The sequence below is a fragment of the Schistocerca serialis genome, chromosome 4 (genome assembly GCF_023864345.2).
Source record: "Schistocerca serialis cubense isolate TAMUIC-IGC-003099 chromosome 4, iqSchSeri2.2, whole genome shotgun sequence".
Taxonomy (NCBI): domain Eukaryota; kingdom Metazoa; phylum Arthropoda; class Insecta; order Orthoptera; family Acrididae; genus Schistocerca; species Schistocerca serialis.
In genome coordinates, this window is record NC_064641.1 from 68,259,208 (window position 1) to 68,286,498 (window position 27,291).

The 27,291-nt window shown below is 37.9% G+C and overlaps 1 protein-coding gene across 8 annotated transcripts in view; it reads right to left on the reverse strand.

Annotated features, from left to right (window-relative positions):
• Window positions 1-322: 322 nt before the first annotated feature.
• Window positions 323-27,291, reverse strand: part of LOC126473649 (uncharacterized) — a 104,281-nt gene continuing 77,312 nt past the window's right edge. For 7 of the 8 annotated variants that reach the window (XM_050100867.1, XM_050100864.1, XM_050100865.1 and 4 more), the window contains one exon: window positions 323-6,160. In XM_050100867.1, the coding sequence (XP_049956824.1) occupies window positions 2,555-6,160 (3,606 nt within the window). In that variant the 3' untranslated portion in view covers window positions 323-2,554. The remainder of the gene's footprint in view (window positions 6,161-27,291) is intronic. The other variant, XM_050100869.1, reaches the window with a different exon arrangement.

Below are 27,291 nucleotides of genomic sequence, written 5' to 3' on the forward strand. Positions count from 1 at the left end.
CTGCAGAGCCAGAACCGCGCGGCCACTTCGGCCGGCAAATATGTGAATCAATTCCTGAAATACGAGAAGTTCTGGAGTTCTTCCTTATGCTGCATCCCCACAGGTAAGCTTTGAAAATAAACAACAGGAAAATCTCAGCCAGAAACTTGCAACTATGGAACATCAACATTCTTATTCACCTTCAGAATAAACACTACGAACAAACTTATCACAATGAAGATTACACTCAGCTAAAAGTTAACCAATTCATGAAATGACTTTCAATAATACAGTCAACACTTTACATGTCAACACTTTACATTCTAATCCAGCTGGAAATTTGAGTATGTGCTGTTTAAGTAAGAAGCCACTAAAGTCTCCATTTGCATAACCACACGCTATTTACAGCAGACCAGTCCAGGGCAGTTGTTATTTGGTGATAAACAATAATGTCAACTGAATAAAAAAGTCAAAGATGAAGAGGCGAAGTTTTAACAATATCTGAACAGCACTGTTTGGAAACTTTATTATTCTAAAGCATTCTTCACACAAGAAGTGAACATAGACACATTCTCAACATGGGTAGCAACTGCTCAGAAATGATCACATAATACACCTTTATGCAATATGTTTCTGCTGCACTATCCAATGGCAGTTTTTTTAACATCTGGTATGCCAACCACACAGGTTTGGATTTGGCACTGAAAAATGTAAATGCATGAAATGGCCACATTATTAACAATACTACACGTAACTGACAAAGATTGGTGGAGAACATCCTAAAGAAGACTGCAGATAGTGAATTCCCCAACAACATTAAAAAAGTTTTAAAGGAAGGCTCTAAAAATAGTCAGCTTTAAGTTTGAAAAAATATAACACAGATCCTTACATCTCAAGCAGCATTGTCAAATGTATTTTTAATTTTGTGAAGAAAAATTCCCACTTGTACAAACATTTTGAAAGAGCACAGAAAAGTCTTACCACTGACAGCTATATTTAGTATCACAATTAACCTCAAATAAATGTCACATGGTTTGAGTTTTCTCTCAAATACGCTTCAGTAACAAGCATAATTTGTGATGCAAGAGAACAAGCCTCGGTACACAGGAGAAAGGAAAAGTGAGGCCTTCACACTCAACTGTATACTTTGATCAAACGTCCAAACTGAAGCACAGTAAACCTTAATCTTCTTTACTTACAAAGTAATTTTGAGTACATATTCACATATCACAACAGCTGTCTGAAAATATACTACAGATGGAACATTTCAAAATTAAAGCATCAGGATGTCAACTTTAATATTTTAATGGCAGAAAGCAAGCAAATTGCTCTTTTTCTGATAGGAGAGCAATCTTAGTTTACAAGCTTTGCACCATTAAATATACAGCAGTTCTACCACAAAGCAATAGAAGAATCCATCAAGAAAGAAAGTTTTATAAACGTAAGTAATCATTACCATCTGGGAGTACGTTTTCTTGGAGAAATACACAGTAGAAGCAGTTGAGTGTCTTGGAACGATATTTCATACTGATAAGAAACACTATGTTTTTTAAGGAAGAAATTGCAGAAAACTAAAGAACACTTCAGTATAAAATTATTTCTTAAAATAAACAAATCTGTTCAGAGGTAAACAGACGTAAAAATGTATCGCAAACTATATTTAATGGGACGCCCACATGAATTAAATCTCTCATTTAGTGAAAAACATAGTTTAAAGGTAACAAAAATTAAAGGCATTTCTCTCTCTCTCTCTCTCTCTCTCTCTCTCTAAAAATGGAGCTTTGTACTTTATACACTAAAATATGAAATAAATAAGCTATTAAATGCAGTAATTCATGTATCCAAACAGAATAATCATGTCTACCTGTCGTCCATACACATGTATTAAAAATCAACTTTGTCAGACTGGCTTCCCAAGGAAACACCATTACCCTGTAAATGCTGTACACCATTTGAAACAGATTTCACAAAGGTAAATACATCTGCTTGAAATAAGGGCAGAATTACAGTTTTCATTTCAGTTTACTGGATAATGAAGCAAATCAGCCACCCATCCCCCAAGAAAATAATCTTTTCGTTTCCCACCCCTGAAACAAAATGCATAAATAAATAAAAATCACTATTTCTTGTAGAAATCTTAATTTAATATCTGAAGTTATATCAAGACTCAATACTATATTTCACAATCTATCACAACGATTGATACAGCTTTTAATTTTGTTTCAATCTGGAAATATGCAGTGTCTGAAATTGATTAACAATGGAAGTCACTTAAAATATGTATCTATTAAAATTTAAATATAGTATCTGCATGACACATATGGATAAAAAACTCAGCAGCACACATAATAAAATACAACTAAAAAATTATATAAAAGACAACAAATTAATTTGCATGTATATTAAGTATGTACAAATAAATTTTCTTTATGTACAATTTATAAATATATCAGCACAGTCAAGACATTTAAAAACCAAAACACAAAAGGCTCTGAATTACAACAGTCTCCAACACACAGCTTTTATACAATTTAATAAGATATGAACACAAAATGGAAATTACGTGTTTCCCAAATCATCTACGATTAGGAGTCAACCAAGTGTCCCAACTATCTGAAAATTTTGATCTCTTTTTCCGGCACGATCTTCTGTTATTAACAGTATCATCTTTGATACTGTCATCTACAAAATCCATTTTTGTAACAGGAGTATATGTTAACGATGAGGAAGAGGCACTGCGTAGCCGCCTGTTAGATATACCAATTTTAATTGTAGGTACTATCTGATATTCAGCAAGATTAGGAATTCTTTTGACTTTTACACACGGTTTTAGCTCTGAACAAGTGCTGGAGTCTAAACTTCCAGTTCGTAGAAGTCTGCTATGTTTTTCATGCCTCACATTATATGTAACAGGAACATTTTCTGAAGGATCTTTATCAGTTTTTTTATCAGATTGGCTGGATTCACTGGACACCAAAGCAGAACTAACTAAATCACCCTTTGAAACTGAGTTACCCAGTGGGGTACATGTGCTATGCATACCGTCGTCCTCTATCCTCTCCCAGCGTTCTGGAACTTCAATCTTTTCAGCTTTGTCAGGATATTTTTGCACTTCAGTGTCTATGCCTAAGCTACCAGAACAACCTGCATTAATACTGACATCTAATGGAACTTCAGATTCTGTAGGCTTGCACAAATCTTCCCCGTCATGCTTGTGAACATTATCAGAATGTTGCACAGGGATATTTTCATTGCTCTTTTTAAACCTCAAATAGAATTTCCTCCTAAACTTTTGTTTGTCCACAGGCCACCCTGTCCGATTCTTTTTCCTCTTTCTCCGCTTGCCACGGATACCCTGTCTTCCTTCTGGAACATCAGAATACGCAATTGTATCACATGTAGATGAGGCGCCACATTCAGAACTGTTACATGACATCTCTCTCATGGCTGGACAAAATATGTCTACACCACACCTGAGGCAATCCTTGCTACTTACAGGGGGACCTGGACAGTGGCAGTCAGTAATGTTACTGAGTAATGAAACTACATCCACTGTTGGACCACCTCTACTACAAGTTTCAGCCTTTGGAATGCAGTCTATGGTATCTTTTGACATTGTTGCTAAACTGGCCAACACAGAATGATCAATATCAATTAGATCTGACTCTCTTAAAGGCAGCTGATTTAATTTCTTAGAAAATTTTTCTCTCTGAGATTTGCTCTGTTTCTTACAAATGACACGACTAGATCGAGGTGTTCTTAATTTCACTTCACTGTTGTCATTTGTATTTCTTGGAGAAGCACTGATACAGCTTCCACTGCTTTCTGGAAAAGATTCCAGCATTTCATCAATATTCAGAGCAAGCTCACTAAAATCTTTCTTCAGTTCCGACGGACCTTCAACAGTTGACATTTCTCCCAAAAATGAAGTATTTGATCGCTCATCTTTGTTTTGCACATCTTCATTAACAACATCATCAGATGATGATGGGCCATCATCTTTCACTGGTGGTGTATCCTCTTTGAACTTGTCTGGCTCTTTACGTTTTCTGAAATGCATAAGACTTGACAGTATAGCCAATGTAGAAGCATGACAGCGCGGAGACTTTCTAGGTTTCTTATCTAGCAAATGTGCAAATCTTTTCTTCTTCTTTCTAAAAGAAACTGGTGTGTCAATTGATCTGGTGCAAGAAGGAAGGTTACTACTTGCTGCAGCAGCTGCTAATTCAGTTGGGGACATTTCATACGGAAGCAGAAAAGATTTCCAGAATGATGTGTCAATTGGACACGAGAGATAAATCTCATTTCCAGTATCTTGTCTCTGATATGTTTGGTACCACGGCTCTCCCTGCGGCGCAGCTTCAAAAGAAAATCGCAGTCTATCAAGAGACAGATCCTTTGTAGCTAATTCATTGCCATTCTTTTTGTCACTAGACTCCTCTTTCTTAACACCTGTTTCAACGATTGCCTCAGGGGTATTCTTTACCTCATTCTCAGCATTCAATTTATCATTTAATCCTTTCCTTATTGCTTCCAGAGATTTTACATTAAATTGCACCAACTGACTATCTGATGAATTTAAGCTATTTTCTTTATTTGAATCACATGTGTGACTATTTTCACTTGACTTTTTATTATAGTTACTGTCTGTTTCTGACCCCTGAGTCTCGCTGATATTCATCTGAGGCAGCACACTACCTTGGAAACGTAACCGAGATCCAGGTATTTCAAACTTGTAATAATCTAAATTGTCATGTATGAATGCTTCAGCATGTGTACGTCTCTTTCGGTGTCTCCCAGAAAGTGTATTTGCATCCGAAGTACTTCCAACACTGCATGCATCTGCTGATCCCAAAGAACTGTCATCAAACTGGTGCACACTAGCCAAGCGTCGTTTCCTACCACGAGAAGTAATACCATTTTTTGATTTTCTGGTTGTTACTTTCACTTTTCTGTGTACTTTTCTGTATATACGACGTCCCTTTTTGCGACCAACAGCTCGTTTTGCTTTCCACTTTGCTTTTGTGTCACCATTGTTACTTTTCTTGACAATTTTCAGTTTAAGTGCCACACATTCATCATCTGAAGATTCATTTGATGAAACCTTTTTCACTGGCTCGCCAAACATGAAATTCTCTGCTTCATTGCTCAACAGGGAAAGTTCTGAAAGCCGAATCCTTGTTCGGCTTGGACCACTCCCAGAACTTTCGGTCTTCGATTCCCGCTGTTCCTCAGACTCACAGCTGGCTTGCTTGTTAGAGCTGTCATTCTTCTCTTCAGTCTCCTTACACTCATTCACAGTGAAACACTGGGAATCTGTTTCTTTCCCACCATCTATAGTCTTGCGGATGGTACTCTTGTTATCAATGCTATTTTTATGCAGGTTGTTATTTTTAGTTTCACATGCACTACTCTTGCCTTGATCATTATCAATGACACCAGACTCATTATGATTAATGCTATTCTCAATATTATCAAGACTGTTACTGCAATCACTCTCAGGTTTTCGACAACTTCGTAGCCTGCACCTTTCTGATTCATCTCCCTGATTGTCCTTAGTAACACATTCACTGGAATTTTTTTGTTCAATGTTTTTATGCTCAAAGTTTTTCTGATCATAATTATTTTTATGACCACCACTACAATTAACCAAACCAGAATATTGTTTACTAATGTTCACTGGCGACACTTCAGCCTCCTTGACAAAAGCGTGACCCATTTCAAAAGAACTTCTGCTTGTGACAAAGTAACCACTTGACCGAAGTTTGTTGTTTTTCATTTCCAACTTGTAGTACGCTTTATTATCCTCAATTAGCTTTTCTTCAGCAGTCAAACGCTTTCTTTTACGAGCAGGTGTACCTGTGGCCAGATGGGACACTGTCTCTTCAGCATCCCTAGTTGTTCTTGCCGGTTGCGGATGTGAGCTTGAATCTGGAGCCTTTTCCTCAGCAGTTGTTGCGACCAAACCAGCCTGGGGCCAGAAATGGCTTCGAGACCTCAGATGGTGTCCTGTTTCTCCCGTTGGTTGTTCACAAGAAGCCAACTGTTTGGGCTGGCAGCTACGAGGTTCTTCACAGTGGTTATTTTTCTGATTTGCTGATGGTAATGTTACCTCAGCTGCACACTTCCCACCAAATCTTGTCTCATAACAATGCATGCTTGAACTAATATTCCACAGCACCTGCAACAATAATGACAGAGGTACCATGAAATTCTATTATAACAATTTCTTAGAACGAGACAAAATAAAGATTTATAAGGAAAGAGGACAACTGTGACAAATGCAGCCGTTCTGGTTGTCTGTGCAATACACGTGGTTGTAACACACATGGTTAACTGCACAATTGCAAAAAGTGAGGCAAGTATAAAAATCCAATATGTCTTGACATTACGAAGTAATATAGTGGCCTGCCTATTTATTGCTGCAATGAAACTCCCATATTCCACAACATATCACAGTGAAACACTAACTACAAATGCATTGAAAGTTGTTACTTAACGTGGTCTGCCTTCACATCACTTTTGAACTGACTGACCAAATCTGTCTTCAGGAGATCTAAAATTTAATGTGGATTTCAAACTATGGGACAACTCTGTATTTTTCACGTTGATAAGTCATCGACAGAGGTGATGGGTGACAGAAAAAAGTTCTAGGACTGAATGGAGATTGAATCCCAGACTTTTGGATTTGAAGTCCCCACTTATCCACTGAATTACTATACTAAAAGGGGAAGACAAAAAAGGAGGAAAAATAAAGGATATATGAAGTAAACAAAGTGCAGCCACTAACAGAAACTTATTTTCCATGGTATGGACATCATAACACAAACAATGTCAGTCAACAGAAAAATTTTGAAATCTGAACTAAACATCCGAAATTTGTAATTGTTTTGGCATGTAAATTTTGTCCAAATAATGATATTTTCATGAGTAATGTGGCAATAATTATCATAGGGGCTGTAGCATTCAATGTAAAAGCTCTTCACATAAGCAAGAAACATAACTATTCTAGATATTTCTAATTTTATTCAGTGTATGACATCGACTGGGACATCTATGGGCATTCATGTTTTAGTGTCATGTGTGGACATATCAAAGCCACACCTCTTAACTAAATTTGGCCACTGGAAGTCGCTGTATTAAGGACAGTAATTTAAGGCCATTGTGCTGCAAAAGTATTTTATGCAATGACCTTCCCCCAACTGCATAAAAGTGGATTAAATGGTAGTAGCAAGCTGGAGATTCCAAACAGCACTTTACACCACATTTCAGAAGCAAGAAAATATATTACTAGCCGAAAGCTCTTGGGAGGACCAATATTTAGGTGCTGTGCAGCTCCTCTACACTGAATCACAACATAATTCAGTAGTGACTAAACAAAATCAAATCATCATTGCAAAGGGCCTCATCAAAGGGGACTTCAAAAGTAAGTTACACACATGTCCCAAACTGAGATCATTGCACAAAAAGAGTGGTGCATTGTGAAAAGTGGAAGCATATTCTTGGTTTCCTGCAGAGACAGTTCTGCACAGTACAGATAACAAGTGCATTACAGTATGGGAGTGAAACTGTGCAGCAACTAGAAACATACTCCAAAGCTTAAGTACGCAAAACAGAACACTACTTGTCAGCAAATTGTCTAAATTGCACACAGATTCATCATGAAAGTCTGGCAGTCCATGGACCAAATGCACTGTCACATGCACCTGCAGTGAAATAGTGCCAATAATTTGGCCAAGGTTGCACAGAAGTGGGAGATGCTGAACAGGAAAGAAGGCCATGGAAATCTAACACAGGCAACAATGTCCAGGCAATCTAGGAACTGATTTGCAGAAATCACAGGTTTTTCAATGAGGGACATATTCACTCAGCAGTTCTTAAAGGGTTCCATGACCAAGGGCTCGATTTCTATCGCCAAGGAATTTAACAACTGTCAAAACGTTCCAACCAATGTTTACAGAGGAACTTTGTTTCTGGGATAGTTTTGTTTATGAAGCTTTTTAAAGCTGTGTGTTACACGGATAAACTAAAAACCCTCACCACCTTAAAATTCTTTATTCTGGAAGTTTTATTATAGATTACACACAGAAATTCATGAAAAGTTGATGAAATTTTACGGGGATCTACTTCCCCATTTTCTGCAGTTCAGAATAAGCAATTAATTTCAAATATGGACAATACCAAGTGCTCGCATGAACCACATACCAAAACTACAACAATTGACTGAAATGCTGATAAAATGCAGAATATGTGTACTGAATAAGCACTTAATAACTTCCAATGAAACATGCAAAATATCTGTCACAATAAAAGACAATGAAGATTAGTCCAAAAATAACTGTGGAAACAAATTTCCCCAGAAATGTTTAGACCAAAAACAATCCAACTAATTTTATTACAGATTTTTTACTGTGGATGTCACATGGGACCATCACATCAAACAAGATATGTAACAGTGAGGGAGGGGGAGGGGGAGGGAGGGAGGGGAGGGTGAGAGATAGAGAACTCTGACATTTTTTATTTTTGACTGTTGTAGTTTCAGAGGACCTGTAACACTGGAAAATGGTATCACAAGTCATTCTGAGTATTTGATAGTTTTATTGAGAATGAAACCTTTGACTGAACCCTGAAGATTTCTAATTTAGGTAAAGATCAAATGTAAAAAAAGACTGATAAATGAATGCGTCTTCAATGCAGTAGATGGTAAACGAGGTCATACTAGGATGTGACAAATATCTATTAATGAAGAAGGTAAACCAAGATGGATTAGAGAATATTTTTTCTGAAGCAATCCTCCTCCAAAGCAATTCACTGCTCTGTTCAACAATGCTGTATGTCCCTCAGCCAATAGAAATTGTGGAAGAGTAGACTGAGGGAAGGCAATTTTAGAAGTTAAGACTCTACAAAGTATTACATCTCCCTCATACTGCACTTATGTGAAACCCGACATCCCAGTACTTCCTTTTGAAACCAAACTGGTAGACCTGGGAGAAGAAAACAGTCTGTGAGATGTTTGTGTCTATATTGTGAGAAAAATATTGTCATTTCATAAATGTGAAACATGTTCTGTCTTTTTAACCAATGATAGCACAGTGTCAGATAACCATAATAAACTGTGGAACCATTTCAGAAACTGCAAGATGATACTACTTTTCGTAGTTTTATCATGATCAGTGAAGAGCGGTTCAATTTTTAGGTAAAATGTAAAATTACATTAGCTAGTAACTTTGAGAGGTACACTCAAAGAGCATCAGCGTGGCATTACGACTGTATAGAAGTTAATGGATGTTGCAGGGTCTGCTGTGAGGAAACAAAGTTACTGACTTAAGTACTTTGTAAGATTAAGGCTGTATTTCATTCTCAAGTATGGTAATCATGAACCATTACAAAACATGAGAAAAACCATAAAATACTTCAGTTGTTATTAGAAAGAGAAATTAACTTTGTTTCCTCTGTCAGTTACTGTAGTTGTTTATTTCCACCCAATATCCTTTCTCTGTCCATTTCATACTGTGGATTACAAGGTTTTCTTTTAATAATTGCACTGAGGTAAGTTAATTTTGTAAAAAGGAATGTCGATAGATGGTCAAGTTTCTTTTGAGTATTAAAGAATAACATACACACACAAAATTCAAGCTTTCGCAACCAGCGGTTGCTTCATCAGGAAAGAGGGAAGGAGAGGGAAAGACGAAAGGATGTGTGTTTTAAGGGAGAGGGTAAGGAGCGATTCCAATCCCGGGAGCGGAAAGACTTGCCTTATGGGGAAAAAAGGACAGGTATACACTCACGCACACACACCCATATCCAACCGCACATACACAGACACAAGCAGACATTTGTAAAGGCAAAGAGTATCCGTGTGTGTGTCTATACGACACAGCACAGTGGTTGAAAAAAGTCAGTTTATGGTTGCAGTGCTACTTAAATTTGTAACCCTCATAGGGTGTCACTTTAACACTTACTGTAATTTGCATTTGGGGCATATATTTTTTCACAACATTTATGTATCTGTTGTGTCTGGTCTCCCTCAAGTTGAAAGACAGAATGATGAACAGGTTTTATTTGAGGTTACAAAATGGAACACCATGGCAATTTCTGCAAAAGCATCACATCTGGCAATGGGAGCTCTTAATGGATCTCAGTTAGGAGTGTGACAGTAACACTGTAGAATGAGTAACAAATTTCAGTCACAATAGAGACATGAGGGAGGGCACTCCAGAAAGTGTTTCACCATGGTGTTAAGTTATACAGGAAAACTAAGGAAATGTATATTATTTTTTGCAAATACCAAAAGGTGTTTTACAATGTAGGATGAAATAAAACGTTTTCCTTTATTAGGCAGTAAAGGTTTGATAACAGAGAGAGATGGATAACTAATTCATACTCTTTCTTCAAGCAATTTTTAATAGTATGCACTCACAGATTTATATAAGAATTCAAAACCAATCCATGAAAGGCATAACGCACTAATGTTCATTGTAAACAATAGTGTGTTTCGTACTTTGAATAGGGAATGGGGGAAGTAAAAGACTGTTATTGTTTGGCAAGGCCAGAAAGTTAGCACAATACTGTTAATTGATGATGAAGCAGTGGTGCCTGAAAGTGAACAGGAATTGGGTTTTGTGTAAATGTAATGGAACGTGTGATAAGCTGTAGTTGTAGCTGTATATAAAGCACATAAATAATAAGAAAGCTTCATAGGTGTACATGCTGGAGACTAAGTGTTACATTCTTGAAGAGAGATATACATTTGAGAAGCAGGAAAGATAAGCACATTAGGTGCACAACAAGGACACAGCAAAAAAAGCTTATATAAGAAGTAGCACCTACTGTCCAAATGTAGAAATCTTGTCTAATTTTGAACTATTAAAATGAGTCAGAAAGCTGCTAAAAAAAACTCTTGAAGTGAACTATAATCAGTGCAAAGAATCAGAAAGTATGCACTAAGCATGTGGATATAATCATAATCATTTCTTCTTCTGGTTACGATTCATTTCTTGTCTTAAACAATTTTCAACAATATGATTACAGCTCTGTCACTGTGAACCATATGGATTACAATGCGCTAACATTTTATTATTATAGACTGACATTAACAGGAGTTGGGTTATTTAGTTTAATCACATTTTCCTATTCGTACTGGAAAATTCACAACAACTTTTAGTGACTAGGAAATATGGAAGTAACTGCATTAAAAATAACAAGTTCTCCATTTGTATCATGCCATTCTTCTGTTACTACAGGCTAGCCACTTTGAGCAGTAGCATCACTTCAGCTGCCAAAAGGTTGCACTTTTTGTCCTACAGAATTTGCAAATGTGTGAAGATTGTGATATATGTCAAAACAAAAAGCAACTGGATACTTCTGCCTTCACTATTTCTTTCAGGCTTTGTTTAAGTGCTTCAATGTTTACAACTGATAAGAACATGCTTATCTTGTCTTAGGTGCAGTGTTTATGACCCTTCCATTCTCTTCTGCTTACTTTTTCCATTATATTTCCCATCTTCTCTGCATAAAGACAATATGAAGCACCTTTGCTTCTTTTTCTAGTCTTTTAATAAATGTCTATCACATTATCACAACTCTCCCTAGTTTACATGTATCTCATTATTAACAACTGCTTTCTTTTTCTGGTTTACTACATAAACTCCCCACCGACCTAAAATTTAATTTCTTCTGATGAGAGCTACTATGGTGCCCAAAAATTCTGTAATCAAGTTCTTGTTATAAATGAAATGATGTGTTCCCATATCCCAGCAACTGTAAAATTCTTGAGCATGTAGTCCTGTTTGGGTCTAAACAACCCAATACCAATACGTCTTTGTTATTATCCATTTTATACTTGTACACAAAACATTGAGTTTGTCTACAATTCAAACTCAAAAACACATTTTTTGTTTTGTTCCAAATGGTAATACACAACAAGACGATTTCTTTTTATTATTTGAGTGTGTTTGTTGATTAGAGCCATGTAACACTTTTATTTTGTCAAAAGTTGCTTTTCATATAACAATGAAAGCAGCACCAATGACTGAATTATTCTGCGATGTTGCCCATTTGAAATTTCACTATCAGCAATGTCCTTAAACTGCTCAAGTGTTATTACTTAGTTTGTGATGTCTCACAGTAAGGCACAGACCAGCAAGTATCGCTGATGAGGAAGCAACAGTAAATGCTTCTGTACTGAAGACCCCTTTCTCAATACAGAAGTATATGAGTATATACTTCTCAGACCCCAGATATTTTTTGCAACCCTGGCAAGGACTTTAAAAAAAAAAAAAAACGGACTGTCAGGGCTAGCCCTCAAACTTTCATAAGCCAATACATTGGGGCCCTGTTACTTCCCCTAGGAAAAATAATATGCTAGGATAACTACTCTTATCACTTGCAGACCCTTAACTGTTGTCTCCACTCTGCACTATTCACAATAAACACTACAATGGTTAAAAACATTCACCATACCTAAATTAATGGGACAATAAGTGCTAAATGTGAACTGCACTTCCTGTAGTGTACACTACAAACAGATGCAGCAGATAACATGGTATACTGACCAGCTGCTATCACATATCGCTCCACCACCTGCCCTGCCTATTCACCTACAAATAACTGTATGAACTATTCCTTTGAGAAATCAAGCTGTAGGGTGGTAGTTATATTTACTTCAGGAATACACCAATCTTTCTGTAGAAAATATCATCAAGGCCACATCTGGAATCACAAGCCTCAATAGTACCTGATAAATATTTTAGAAATCAACTGAAAAATAAATTACTGAGATGACAAACATTTAAGATAAGTGGATTTGTAGCTGATACTGGATAAACATGATCCAGTCAAATTACTATAATCACTGCCTGCGTTTTTGACGTCAACATGCAATCACCATCCAAAGACGGCAGGAGGCAGCACTAGCAGTGGAGGGTATATAAAGTGGGCCACAGGGACGAGAAAACATTGCAGTCATTGTCGTAATGTGGAAATAGAGTGATTTATCTGATGTCTAAAAGGGCATGATCATTGGGTTTCAGACCAAAGGTGGAAGCATTTCCAAAATGGAAAACTTTGAAAACTGTTAGTATGCCACCATGGTTAAAGTATACTGTGCATGGCAAAATGGCACAGACCAAAACTGGCACTGAGGCAAATGTGATGCACCATGGACCATACACGACTGAGATGAACAACGGCTCTGGAGATGTGTACAGGCGAATGGACGTGCAACTGTTGAGCAACTGACTGCTCAGACGAACCAAGGGGCTATCAACAGTGTCTCCTCAATGACCATTCAGCGCACGCTGGTATGCACGGGTCTACACAGCAGGCACCTGGTTCGTGCACCCATGCTGACTGCTGTTCACCCATGGTGAATGCTGGAATTTGCAAACCAATACCGTAACTTGTGTCTACTGAGTGATGACAGGTGGTCTTTTCAGATGAATCACATTTTATGCGTGTATGGCATAAAACATGTGAAAGCAAATAGCCTGCAACAATTGTTGAAGCAGTCCAGGTCAGAGGAGGGAATGTTATGGTCCAGAGAACGTTCTTGAAGTATTCCCTGGGTGATCTTATCATTCTGGAAGGCACAATGGATCAACACAAGTATACATCTATCCTTGGAAACCATGTCAGCCACTATATGCAATTTCTTTTTCTTCGGCACGGTGGCATCCACCAGCAAGACAGTGCAACCTGTCACACAGTTCGCAATGTATTTGAATGGTTCGAAGAGCACCAGGATGAGTTTACTCCACTCTCCTGGCCATCAAACTGCTTGGATTTAAACCCAATCAGGAATCTGTGGGATCACCTCAATCGAGCTGTTCGAATCGTGGATCCTCAACTGAGAAATCTATCACAGCTGGCCACGGTACTAGATTCGGCATGGTTCCACATCCATGTCGGTATCTTCTTTAACCTACACTGGTATCTTCCTTAACCTCACCGACACACTCCCTGCATTTCTCATGGCTGTCTGCAGTGTGAAAGGTGATTATTCAGGCTTTAGGCATGTGGTCACATTAATGCGATTCGACAGTGTACATTGATAATGTTATTTTTCAAGCATATCTACATCTGCTGTTTCTTGTACATGTTCACCAATCCTGCAGAGAGTCAACAACACCTGTGTGATATGGAAATTGACTTAATAATACACTGCCTACATGTACAATGAGAAATCTATTAGAGAAGAGGTGCAACATCCTGACCAACTTGCTGCAGTTCACACTATTTAGGAAACATTTGTAGAAATACTTCCCAAAGTGATTGTTTATGAACAACTGAGGTGTATGTCCCTTAACACAGTATATTCCAAGTAAATCACCAAACGTATTTCATTTGCATTAAATTGCAAATTTATATATTTGAAACAGCGCAATGAAAAAAAAAAAAAAAAAAATCGAGGTATGAGAACGGAGTTAAGCTGTCAAAACATATTGAGCAACCCTTTTTTTTTAATAATGATTATGAACCAGAATAAATGATTTTTAAAATGGAACTGACAAGGCTGGGAATGATATAGTAATAATAGCTAGAACATAGAAAGAGAACATGCAGCAGAGAATTTCAGTCAGTCGTTTTACCTCACTAATGACTTACTATGTTCAAGCCCGCTCATATAGTGTAACAAGTAGTGCGCTTGTCTACAAGACAGAAAGGTGAACCAGACCCTAATCAAACCTATGCAGCGGATTAACAGCTGTCGGCTGGTACACCAGCCAGCCTGAGTGAGGTTTTAAGGTAATTTTCCAAGTTTGTTTAGTAAAATGCTGGGTTGGTACCAACATTCCACCTCAGAGGATGTAGCTCACAAACTGTTAAAACACGGTAACAAACAATTCCCAGAAAGATGGCACATACAGATTCTGTCCCGTAGGCAGAACCTTTTGACAAGTGAAGTGACAGGTGGCATGGCGTGCTCAAATTCTTCGAAGATTTACTCCGTTCAGGGACAGGGTGTTGTGTTGTCCTTATCATCATCATCATCATCATCATCATCATCATCATCCCCATAGACATGAAGTCGCCGAAGTGGCGTCAACTCGAAACACTTGCACCAGCCGAATGGTCTACCCGACTGGAGGCCCTAGCCACATGGCGTGTGTTCTAGCTTTAGTTAATCTATGTTTTATGTAAAGAAGGCAAACTATTCACATAAAAATTTAAGAACCACTGGTTTGGGATTTATGAACGTTCTCCACTGTGCAATCTCTCTCATCCAGTTTCTGAGGAAACTACTCAATAAAAATTTTTTGTTTCTTTCACACCTTATAGTTCGATATTGCAGACTTATGATGAATTGGCTCTCTTTAAAATATTGTTTATAGTTATTTTGATATTTTGAAATTAAGTACTGTGCATATACTGAAAAGTTTACAGTGCAAACTGTAGTCATTGGCCAGTTTACATTTGGTACATTTTACTTTCTTTTTTGCTGCATGTGAAATGGAGTTAAAATATTGAAACTGTTTTTAGCACTGGAAGCAGAGCCATCTCTCTTTTCACTGCCAAGCAACTATGTGACATGTTTTGATGTGTAGCCGCAACAAGCTACATAGTGACACACTCAACATTACGACCACATGCTATGCGGAATTGTAACTTGTGTTTCTCTTTTGTATGTGGTTTATGTAGTCAGTTACAATCAAATTAAGAGTCTTTTTTTATTTTAAAACTAAAGTTAGACAATCGTAGATCCAGAACAGAGTTAGCTATACTAAGTGTAACTAAATTCCCTTTACAAACCTTGAGTACTCGTAGCAGGGACTAAGACACTTACGTTCAGCACAAGAACTCATGTCCACAAATCTATTATTTTCCTGCTACATGCAAAAATGTCATTTGCCAGTTCCCTGATATTTCACTACAGATTTGTTAACAGGCCATTCAGTTGAGTTTGTGAACTGCCCAGAAATGTTTGTAATTGTTGTCATCCTTGAGGTATTTATTCACCACAGTGCAGAATACAAGTTGTATGTACATTCTATTTTCAGTATGTCACACTGATACGAGGAAGAAACAGCTGAATATATGACCACTAAAGTAACACCGTTTTCTGGTTACAATGGCAAAGGAATAAATAATATGGGAATAAATAATACAGGAATAAACAAATGGCGAGTGTGAAAAGAACTTTAATTTAAAGACATACAATCAGATGATTAATTTTTTTATTTGTATTATAGGATTAACAATGTCTCAAAGTAAAGAGTGGTTAGAAGAAGGAGACACTAACAATGTGTACCCAGTCTGGTTGGAGTCCAGACAGTAAGTACACTTAATGACAAAATTCACAGCATCTGAAGAAGACGGATGGGTCGGTTGTCGAAATATTGTGCATAAAATGAAAACAACAACTCTGAAGAACAGCTGGAAGCACTGAGAAAACCTGAGAGAAGGGCATATTATCTATGTAAAGAATGTTGTATCCGACTATATGTAGCATGACTAGCTTAGCGCCCACTGTTCGCTTGCATAGACTGTATGGCCTGCAGAGATTTAGTTGTTTTTTTTTATTTCATCGAATTTTCATGTTGTTCACAAACGGCAACACCTTTTAAGCTTTTCACTGTAATCATGGTCATATATGCATGGTCTTTTCCGAACGTACTTCTGGCCAAAAAGATTCTGGTAACTGGAGTCTAAAGTTTTTGCTTATCATACCTTTTACGTTCTTGTGGAGATATTTCCATGGCAACTTTCATCCCCTAACAAATATTTCTATATATCAACTGAAATACCAATTGTCACGGATGAAGACTTTCAAAATCACTTAATCTTTCACCCACTATTTTAACCCCTTAGTGGTTGAACCTCCAAAAATGCTGACATGTATTTTCTACTTCCTGACTAGGAAACCAAATACCAGTTTTCACAGTTCTAGCTTCAAAATTCCCTTAATAGCGACATGGTTTCAAAAAGCCTTTCATCCCTTATTTCAACCCCTTAGGAATGGAATTTCGGACAATCCCTTCTTAAACGATGCCTACAGTGTAAGATCCACACCCTCTCAAAACTTCATGTTTCCATCCTTAGCAGTTTAGGCTGAGTGACAATGTATTAGTCTCACACTACTTCATTCCCATAGAGATTGAATTTCCAAAAACAGTAAAAGATATTTTTTCATCTCTAGTCAAGAAGCCAAACACCAATTTTCAAAGATTTAGGTTTAAAAATGCTTTTGCAATGAAATATTTTCATTAAAGATTTCAAACCCTGTTTCACCCCCTTAGAGATTGAATTTCCAAGCCGGCCGAAGTGGCCGTGCGGTTAAAGACGCTGCAGTCTGGAACCGCAAGACCGCTACGGTCGCAGGTTCGAATCCTGTCTCGGGCATGGATGTTTGTGATGTCCTTAGGTTAGTTAGGTTTAACTAGTTCTAAGTTCTAGGGGACTAATGACCTCAGCAGTTGAGTCCCATAGTGCTCAGAGCCATTTGAACCATTTTTTTGAATTTCCAAAAACAATGACATGCATACATTTTATTTCTAACACTGAAGTCAAATACAAATTTTCATAGATTTAGCTTCAAAAACGCTTGCACAATGAAATATTTCCATAAAAACTTTCATCCCTATTTCACCCCTTTAGGGGTTCAAGTTCCAAAAACAGTGAAACATGTATTTTTCTTATTGTAACTGAGAAATCAAATATCAACCTCCTTAGACGTACCTTTAAAAACACTTTAGTAGTTCTTTAATAATGGTACGCTTTAAAAAAAAAAAAAAAAAAAGAGCTTTCACCCACTATGGTGTATATCCTAAGTCATCTGTACAGCACAATTTAGATTACCCTACTTATAACTCTCACCAAAAACCAGAAAACCAACATCAACAGTCCAAGAGGAGAACTGTCTCTTCAGAATAAAGTATGTATGTAGCTACATACCAAAGGGATCTGATGTTACATTAGATCTAGAAATCAGTGAAGAGGTTTGCAAATACTTTTTATAGAAAATCAGCTTACGTAGTTCCATTTAGTTCTATGTCTTCATTCTCTTCCACAAATGAATTGATTCACTAATAATTACTGTAAACATTTGATGTTTCTCTAGAGATCATCCCAGACTCTACGGGATAAACACCACAGAAAGGAAAGAAAATCATACTGTGTTCAACTACATAAAAAAGATTCTATTTTTAAGTACATTACATTGCATTGCAATGGCAAAATCTTCAAGTAAAGAATGCAAGTAGGATTCGTGATCCGAGGAGGTCCGAACAAACTTAATTATGTATACAGACATTTCATCTATCTCAGGAATCAAGAATTTCAACAATTTTTGCCTACTAATGATATTAATACTGGCAAGGTATCAAAATACATCATGTAAATAAAAGTGTCTTTTGATTGCAAGGACGTAGAAGCTTAATTTTTTTCACTGCCAAGGGACCATAGACCTCATTATGCAACACAAATTTCAAGTTGATATGTCTATCTGTTTATGTGAAAAACGGTTCTTAGCACATGGGCAGACAGACAAAGTGATCCTGCAACTGTTCCACTTTTACTGATTGATGTACGAAATTCTAAAAAGGGTACCAATGTCCTATGACTACTATAGGAGTAAATTGTCTGTTGACACCCTTGATCAACTACTAAGTACTTACACCTAAAAATGAAAAACAAGTTGTGGGTTAATGTTCCACAACATTCTAACATTCCTTGTTCCAATGCTTGTGCCTTTAGACTTCAGTAAATCCTGGGTAGAACATAAAAAAAGTGACAAGAAGAGCTGGCTGCTGTGGTCGAGCGATTCTAGGTGCTTCAGTCTGGAACCGTGCTGCTGCTACGGTCGCAGGTTCGAATCTTGCCTCAGGCATCGATGTTTGTAATGTCCTTAGGTTGGTTAAGTTTAAGCAGTTCTAAGTCTAGGGGATTGATGACCTCAGACGTTAAGTCCCATAGTGCTTAGAGCCATTTGACAAGAAGAGTATATTGGATTCTCTGTTCAAAATGTTCAAATGTGTGAGAATTCCTAAGGGACCAAACTGCTGAGGTCATCAGTCCCTAAACTTACACACTACTTAAACTAACTTATGCTAAGAACACCACACACACCCATACCCGAGGGAGGACTCAATCCTCCTGCAGGAGGGGCCACGTAATCCATGACATGACACCTCAAACCGAGTGGCGGAGTCTCTGTAATATTGAACATGCACTGGAACATGCAACAGGAAAAAAATCTGTAAAACCATGAATTTAGGCAATGTAACTTGATCGGAAACTGCTGCAAACTTATTACACACACACACACACACACACACACACACACACACACTATTTTTCAATATTAATTTTTCCATCTTTGAGCTTATGACCCGACATGAAAAAACTGGAAACATTGTTAATCACAATATATTCTCAAAGTATGTTCAAACAGAACAATGAAGTTACAGTAATTACAAAAATGATTATGTCCTATATAACCATTCTTCCTTTTTATATTGTTTCTTGCAATTAATATAATTTATTGTGACTTTTTAAGTACATTAACTACTTCCTAATAAAAGCCAACTAAAAGAATGAACATGCAGTGAATATTCTTAAAGATAAGATTCAGCAAAATGCATAAATGTAAAATAATTGCATCTTTTTGATAAGCAGCTTGCATGAACTGTAATTGTTTCCAACAATAACACACAAAGACCATTATTTTGCTACCTTTACTGTCACGTTCAGTACACAATTAAAAGAGCACCCTACAATAAAGACAATACAAATGACAGATAAAAGATAACAAAATTATTAATCGCTAGATATACAAAACTTACGGAGGTAGAGATTAATATAAGTTGTTCCAGTATGGAAAGCTAGAACAAAACAATATGGATAGCTGAAACAAAACTGTCTGGTAACACAGGCAGATGTTCAAGGAAAAAAAATACAACCCACATCATATATATTCCTCTACACCACAGGCATTCACGTTACCACTCAACAGAACAGCAAAACTTTGCTCCTGATCCAGATCATCTGGAGTCTACCAATGTTAATGCTTACCGCTAGAAGATGCATCGTGCAGTGACAGTTGTCTCGTCAACTAAAGATAATGCATAATGTGACCGAACAGGTTGAATGTGAGTCCCTCGGAGAGAGTGGTGTCTTAAAATTGCAAACAGCAGCTGCAGTGTAATTTGTAATAAATAATTGTTATAATTTCCAGTTCAGGAAATGGAAACTAAATGAACAACGAAGAAATTATGGAAATGTAATTCAGCACACATTTTCACGATTTAAGATGGTACATGAACGCAACAAACAAATCAAAATACATTTAACCACAGAAGAAACATTCCAAGCAAAATAATGAGAGGAAATTAATGTAATAATGAACTCAGCATTTGTCATTGGGATAGTCTCTGTTCTTTGCCAAGGGTTTTATTGTCTAATGCTGCTACGAATTTAGTTTTTTACATGGTTTAATATTTTGTACACTAAATACTTCCCATAAAAAAATCTGCAAAACGATATAGCGCCTCCCACAATATTAAAAACAGTTGATAGTCAACAAAGAAAATAAATGAACAGTTATTAGAACTGTCTCTCAATATACTTATGTAAGCTGAAATTATACAAATGTGTATTACACAGGACTGCAGCTATTATACAATTTATGTATATGGGGAGGGGAGAGGGGAAAGGTGAAAGGAAAGGAAAGGAAAGAGGAAAGGAAAGGAAAGGAAAGGAAAGGAAAGGAAAGAACTAATGATATCAGCTGCATCAGGACTTTGTGCGGAATCAGCAGTGATGAGTGAAACTGTGTGCTGGGCTGGAACTTTAACACGGGATCTCCAGCTTACTAGACAGTTGCATCAACCTCTGCACTTCCCATACCCAGTGTTTATAGCAAAAGCTCGGATTATCTCAGCACACTCCCTGGCCAACTCTCATGGACGGTGAATGCAGATAGGTGGTGCTCAGTGGGAGCACGAGTCAGCCACAGAGCGTGCAGAGATAGTCTGCATGTTTGCAATAAACAGTTCCTGCGCACTGCAGTGGGTAGCTCAGCTGCCTAATAAGCAGGTGATCCCAGGTTCACATCCCAGTCCAGCACACACTTTCACTCTTCGCTGCTGATTCCGCACAAAGTCCTGATGCAGCTGATATCGTTAGTTCAGTTCCTTCACTTTTGGAATTGTCTGAGAGCTGTCCACCCAAAACTGTCACTGAGATCTCTTAGAGTCATCTATCTCCTGCAGATGTAAACGAAGTCACCACTGCATAGTAGGTCCACATCAACAAGAAAGCCACCAAGAGGGTGAGTCAAGTTCGAATAAGGCAAAGGTGATCATATGAAGCATCAGGATGACAGAGTGATCAAGGAGTTAGGACTTAGTTACAAACCATAAGAGTTTTTTTTATTTACCTTCAAACAGATGAAGGCATTAGAAAGACATTTGTGTAAAGCAGTAAAAATGGGAGGTAAACTTCATGATTCCCTTTAATACTGACAATGACTGCATAATACCATCTCACTGAAGCGGCTATATACTCTGTTTCCACCTCTTCCTTTAGCTGCAGCTAACATTCCTATTCAGTTTAAAACTTCAACTATTTATTCCACTTCAGGCATTTAAGCTTTATCTCTTTTTACTCGTGGTGACAAGTCAAATTTATTCACCAACCCATTACTTCTTGTATTACAATGATGGGCAGGTAATTTCTACAAATTTTAAGGTTAGCTTTTCAGTTGCATTTTGAAGGAGCCCTTGCAAAGATAAGTACAGACAAAGCACGTTAAATGTTTTTGACTACGTCTGTTACGAATTATGACTTTTGTGACTGAAAATGACCATAAAAATTTCACAGCAGGTCTGATATGAATGACCAGTAAGTGACAAAGTACATATATAACCACCAACTATATAAACAATGAGTACAACTAGTAAACGGGACAAAATAGCAGAGCGAGTGTGGAGAAAGAGAAACTGCAAACACTGACTATCGACATATCTTTATAAAGTTATCAATGCAATATGAAAATAATATATATGTATAAATAGTATATAGAAACAGTTCCTCAATGCCATAAAAAAAGATAAAGCTCTAATCAATCGAAAGGATGGTTTGAATGCTACAGCATTTAACTAGGAATGGTCTAGTTAGAGATGAGGAATGTCATTGCCTTCCTCTCATTTCTGAACTGACCTCCCCATCCAGTTACAGAAGGACCTGCTACATCAGTCCCTAAAAAGTTTCTAGATTGGAACAATAAAAAGCAACTGCCCTATCCTCTCTTCACCTTGTCCCTGTATGTTTCCACAAGCAGCACTTTACTGGTCCCCACCCATACCCTATTATCCCTCCCCCTCCCAACCCCAGCTTCTTCCTTACCTGGCAGTACCTGGGCCACCCAGATTGCTTCTCCCATCATGTGCAGCTGCCCGCAGTCTGGTCTCAGCAGCGAGAGACAGCGGTCATCTGTGTGTGAGTTGTGTTTCTGAGAATATGTGTATGTGTATATTTTGTCTAATTCTGAAAAAAAGCCTTTTGGCCGAAAGCTTACTTGTTAACAGTCTTTGTTGTGTCTCTCTGCTACACAGAATCTCCGCTATGTGGTGATTAGCAATCTATCCTTTTCATAATATTGTCATTATTCCATCCTGGATTTTCTATCATTCAGAAAGTAAACAAATGTTAAGACTGTGGTTCTGATGCTTCTGGTGTTCTACATAGCGACCCCCCCCCCACACACACACACACACACACACACACACACTTACGTATAACATGCAGAACATTCATAAAACTGCACATGAAATTGTCAGAAAAGTCCTGTGTTTCAGATAGTATTCAATTCGCTTGTCACATTGGCTTAAATGTCATTTATGTGCTGACCCTCATGTGAATTTCACATTTTGATGTTTCGTGGTAGTTTCATACTGTTAACACAAAGTCTCATCATCCGTGATGATATCTTCCAGAAAAGAAAATCTCTTACATCTCAATCAAATGTGTGTGAATTCCTAAGGGACCAAACTGCTGAGTCATCGGTCTCTAGATTTACACATTACTTAACCCTTTAACCTCTCTGGACGTGTTAATGGGCTCGCTTTTGTACCTGTCTGGTACACGTTCAGAGTACCACGCAGAAGGACTGGTGGCGCGCATAAACACATTCAGATCACACAGGAACAGGTACAAAGGCACGCGCGTTAACACATTCAGAGCACACAGGGACAGGTACAAGCGTTAACACGTCCAGAGCAGTTAAAGGGTTAAAGTAACTTATGCTAAGAACACCACACACACACACACACACACACACACACACACACACACACATGGAAGGACTCTAACCTCCAGCAGGAAGGGCCGCACAATCAATGACATGGCGCCTCTAATCACACGGCCATCTCAATCAAATCATGGTAGGCATCCACAATCATCCATTTTGTTCAAGAGCCTGAGAGACTGGCAGAAACTTAACACACAATTTGTTACACTTTCATACTGATGTGCCATTTGGAACTGTTATAAATTTCGTATACTGTGAAAATACTACTGTGCACCACATTTTGAGATTCACCAAAAGTTAAGGTGTTCTGTGCAGTCTCATGGTTTAAAGTTTATGGTTGCTTTTCCTACTGCAGAAAGACCATTATAAGATGTGTGTATCGGGACATGCTGAAAATTTGGTCGTACCAGAACTGGAGACTAACAGTCCGGATTTCATCTACAAACAGGATGGTGCTTCACCCCAATTCCATCACGATGTTCATGAATTCTTAAACAGGAAATTGAAAAACTGATGGAGTGTCCATAAGGGTGTTGTTGATCAGCAATTCATGTTGTGGTCTCCACACTCTCACAACCTAATCTCCTGTGATTTTTTTGTGAGAGGTTATGTGAAAGATTCGACGTTTGTGCCTCCTCTACCAACAAACCTACCAGAACTGCGAGCTCGATAAACAGAGCTTCTGAACATACAGGTAGGGACATTTTGCACTAAATGTGGGAAATATTTAGTTATCAAGTTGATATGAGCAGAATCAGTAAGTGGGCACCTACAGAGCACATCCAATAAATTAAAAAACTGAGTTTTCTATGTCTGTGCAAGCCCCTGTGACAATATATCAAATAACACAGCTACAGCAAATTTGTGAAATCGCAAGAGTCATTTATAACTATTTTGTATGGAGTAACAGCAGCACTGTCAACAACAGTGATGATAACATCCCAACATCTATGATAAATTGTAATACCTTTTTATTTTCGTTCACACCTGAAGCACTGTGTGGCATTACCCTAGTACTGTCGTTTAAAGCCAAAAGAACATTACTAAGAAAGAATAATAATGCTAGTTTGTTTTCTTGTTGAAAGTATAATAGAGTAATTATTAATTATGTCTCAGACAATTAACTGTTCTGTTCTATAATAATAAAGAGACAAAATGCGTTCTTGCGATCTAAATAAGAAGTAAACTACATTAACTTCAATGAAAGTAACACCAGCATGTTAAAATTCAAGTAATAAAATATATTAATACTATGGAGCAGCGTGGGGGGGGGGGGGGGGGGGGGGAGAGGAGAAAAAAGAATCAAGAAGCTTCGCGTGATCCAACAGGGTCTAATTGCACATAATAATAGTAATAATACTGTACACTTCATTTTATACTGTTTGCCAAACCCTTATTTTCTGCTGGCTTGGTTCGTACTCTGGCATTCCAATTGTGCTCAGGGTTAATTGTGATTTATGCACCAATGTGGATTCTAAATTAGGCCAGTAGGAAATCCTAAAGAGATTCACTAGCCAATTTCCTAAGTTCTGTACATGTAAATAAATGTTACTGAGAAGGTACATAATGCTCACTATAACAGAAAAGGAGACAATGGAAAATCCAGGAAGGAACAACGACAATATTATGAAAAGGATAGACTGCTGCTCTCCATATAGTGGAAATGTTGAGTCAGACTGGCACAACAAAAAGACTGCCAAACAAGTAAGCTATCAAGCCAAAAAGCCTTTTGAATTAATTACACACACACACACACACACACACACACACACACACACACACACACACACCCCTCTCTCTCTCTAGCTTCCGGCCTCGGCAGCCAGAGACAGCGGTCATGTGTGTGAGTTGCGTGTGCATGCGCTTGATGTCTAATTCAGAAGAAGGCTTTTTGACCGAAAGCTTGCTTGTTTAGCAGGCTTTTTGTTATGCCTGTCTGCAACTCAACACTTCCACAATATGGTGAGTACCAATCTGTTCACCTCATAATACTGCCATTACAACAAAAATGGCTTTTACTAGTCAACTGTTTTCAGTAATGAGTGTCAATTACCCATCCAAAACTACAAAACTAGTTCAAATGTGTGTGAATTTCTATGGGACCAAACTGCTGAGGTCATCAATCCCTAGACTTACACACTGCTTAAACTAACTTAAGCTAAGAACAACATACACACCCACACCCGAGGGAGGACTCTAACCCCGGCGGGAGGGGCCGTGCAATCAGTGACATGGCACCTCCAAAACTAGTACTTCAGATTAACAATTCAAAACCATTGCTAACATTTCCCATTGTTACTCTGCACCACATTGTGTTCTTGGAAACATGTATATGAACCGTCTGTTGTACACACTTGGTTAATCAGAAACACAATCATTGCTGCTTTAATTATCTTTTAGGTAGTGAGTAGATATTGTCTAAATGGACTGGTGACCAGTTGAACACACTGGTTGCCGCACGATTAGCGATGGACGTTTCATCACCAGGCCAGCAGGTGCATCGCTCAGGCATAAGTGCGACCAAGCTGTGGCCAGCGGTGGCAACACGCCATCAATCATGCAGTTCTGATGTGCCCACCAGCAGCCACACAGCACTCAACACATTAATTACTTCCAAATTATTTCATTTATGTTTTGCTGTCAAATTTTCAAGTTCGTGGTACCCCTCATCATTTCATACATTACTGTGTGTGACTGCACTATTTGTGGTGTAACATGGTGATCTACAGAATAACATGTTCTACTTTTAACCAATTAGACTGACAACAGATGTTAGTGGAAACTGAAAACTTAGTTTAGGCAGTTGTTGGATGTGCACACCCTGGTTTGATGTATGTGCACATGGATGCAAAAGGAAGTCATCTCAGCATATCCATAGGGCACGACAGCGAATGCGAGTCTTCATCTGCTGTGGAGGTCCACATATGCTTTGGTGTTCGGCTCAGCAATGCCTTGGAAGTCGCGGAGGAAAGGGCATGGGCAAGAAAGTAAACATCTGAACAAATGAAGAATACTTGAGAACTTTCATTCAAGAAGCTAATGACAAACCAATAAAACAGTATGTGTTATGATCTATGATATATTGTGACCTTAGCTATCTGTATAATCCGTAATTGTAAAAATAGCTGTAAAGAGAAGACATCGTAATTACAATACAGAACAGTTTTCACGAAACTGTTTACATTGTTTAGTAGCTAGAATAAATCGGGCTCGCTCTCAGCAACCGCCCCAACTGCAAAAGGTAGTTACACAACACAGTCTAGCAGCACTGCTTAGCATATCCCCTCAAGTAATTAACTTTCAAGAACAGCAACCGCACATTATTCGCAAGGTAAAGTCGGCACACACATGCGACTGGGTGAAAGATTTTGTGTAGAGTGGACCATACAATAACCCAAACCATCCACCAGTAACACTCCATTTCTTAATATATTAATCAAGATTCAAGTGTGCTGGGAGTATAGGAAGTGGTGTTTGTTGTTCATGACATTAACTTCTTGAACACTTCTCCCCACTAACCAGTTATTCTCTTTGTAAACGACTCCCTTACAAAATTCACTTGCTATTATTAGGCTCACATGACCACTGTCAATAAGTTTGCATTGATCGATTAATAAGTTTGGGAGATTACACATGGCACTTGGGACGGGACAATATCAGTTCTGGTACTGCCTTACCTCCAGAATTTCACACTTAGTGCAAATTCATGTTCGAATAAAACCATATCAGTTCTGGTACTGCCTTACCTCCAGAATTTCACACTTAGTGCAAATTCATGTTCGAATAAAACCCTTTCACTATTAATAAAAAGTCACTCCCATGCAATAACAGTAAGTGGAAACAGGAAACCATGATGAGTACAAAACATCATTGGTCGATTTTCACAGACAGAAAAGATGCCATATGCAGTGGAATCCACTGTCAAGAACTGGGACGCAAACATCACAGACATTGCCATACAAACACAAGCACGTACAGAAACGGAATTTCAAACATTTGCATTCGCCATCAAATATGGTATACATACTAAACTGAACTGACAACGAGTATAAGGTAGAATTAAA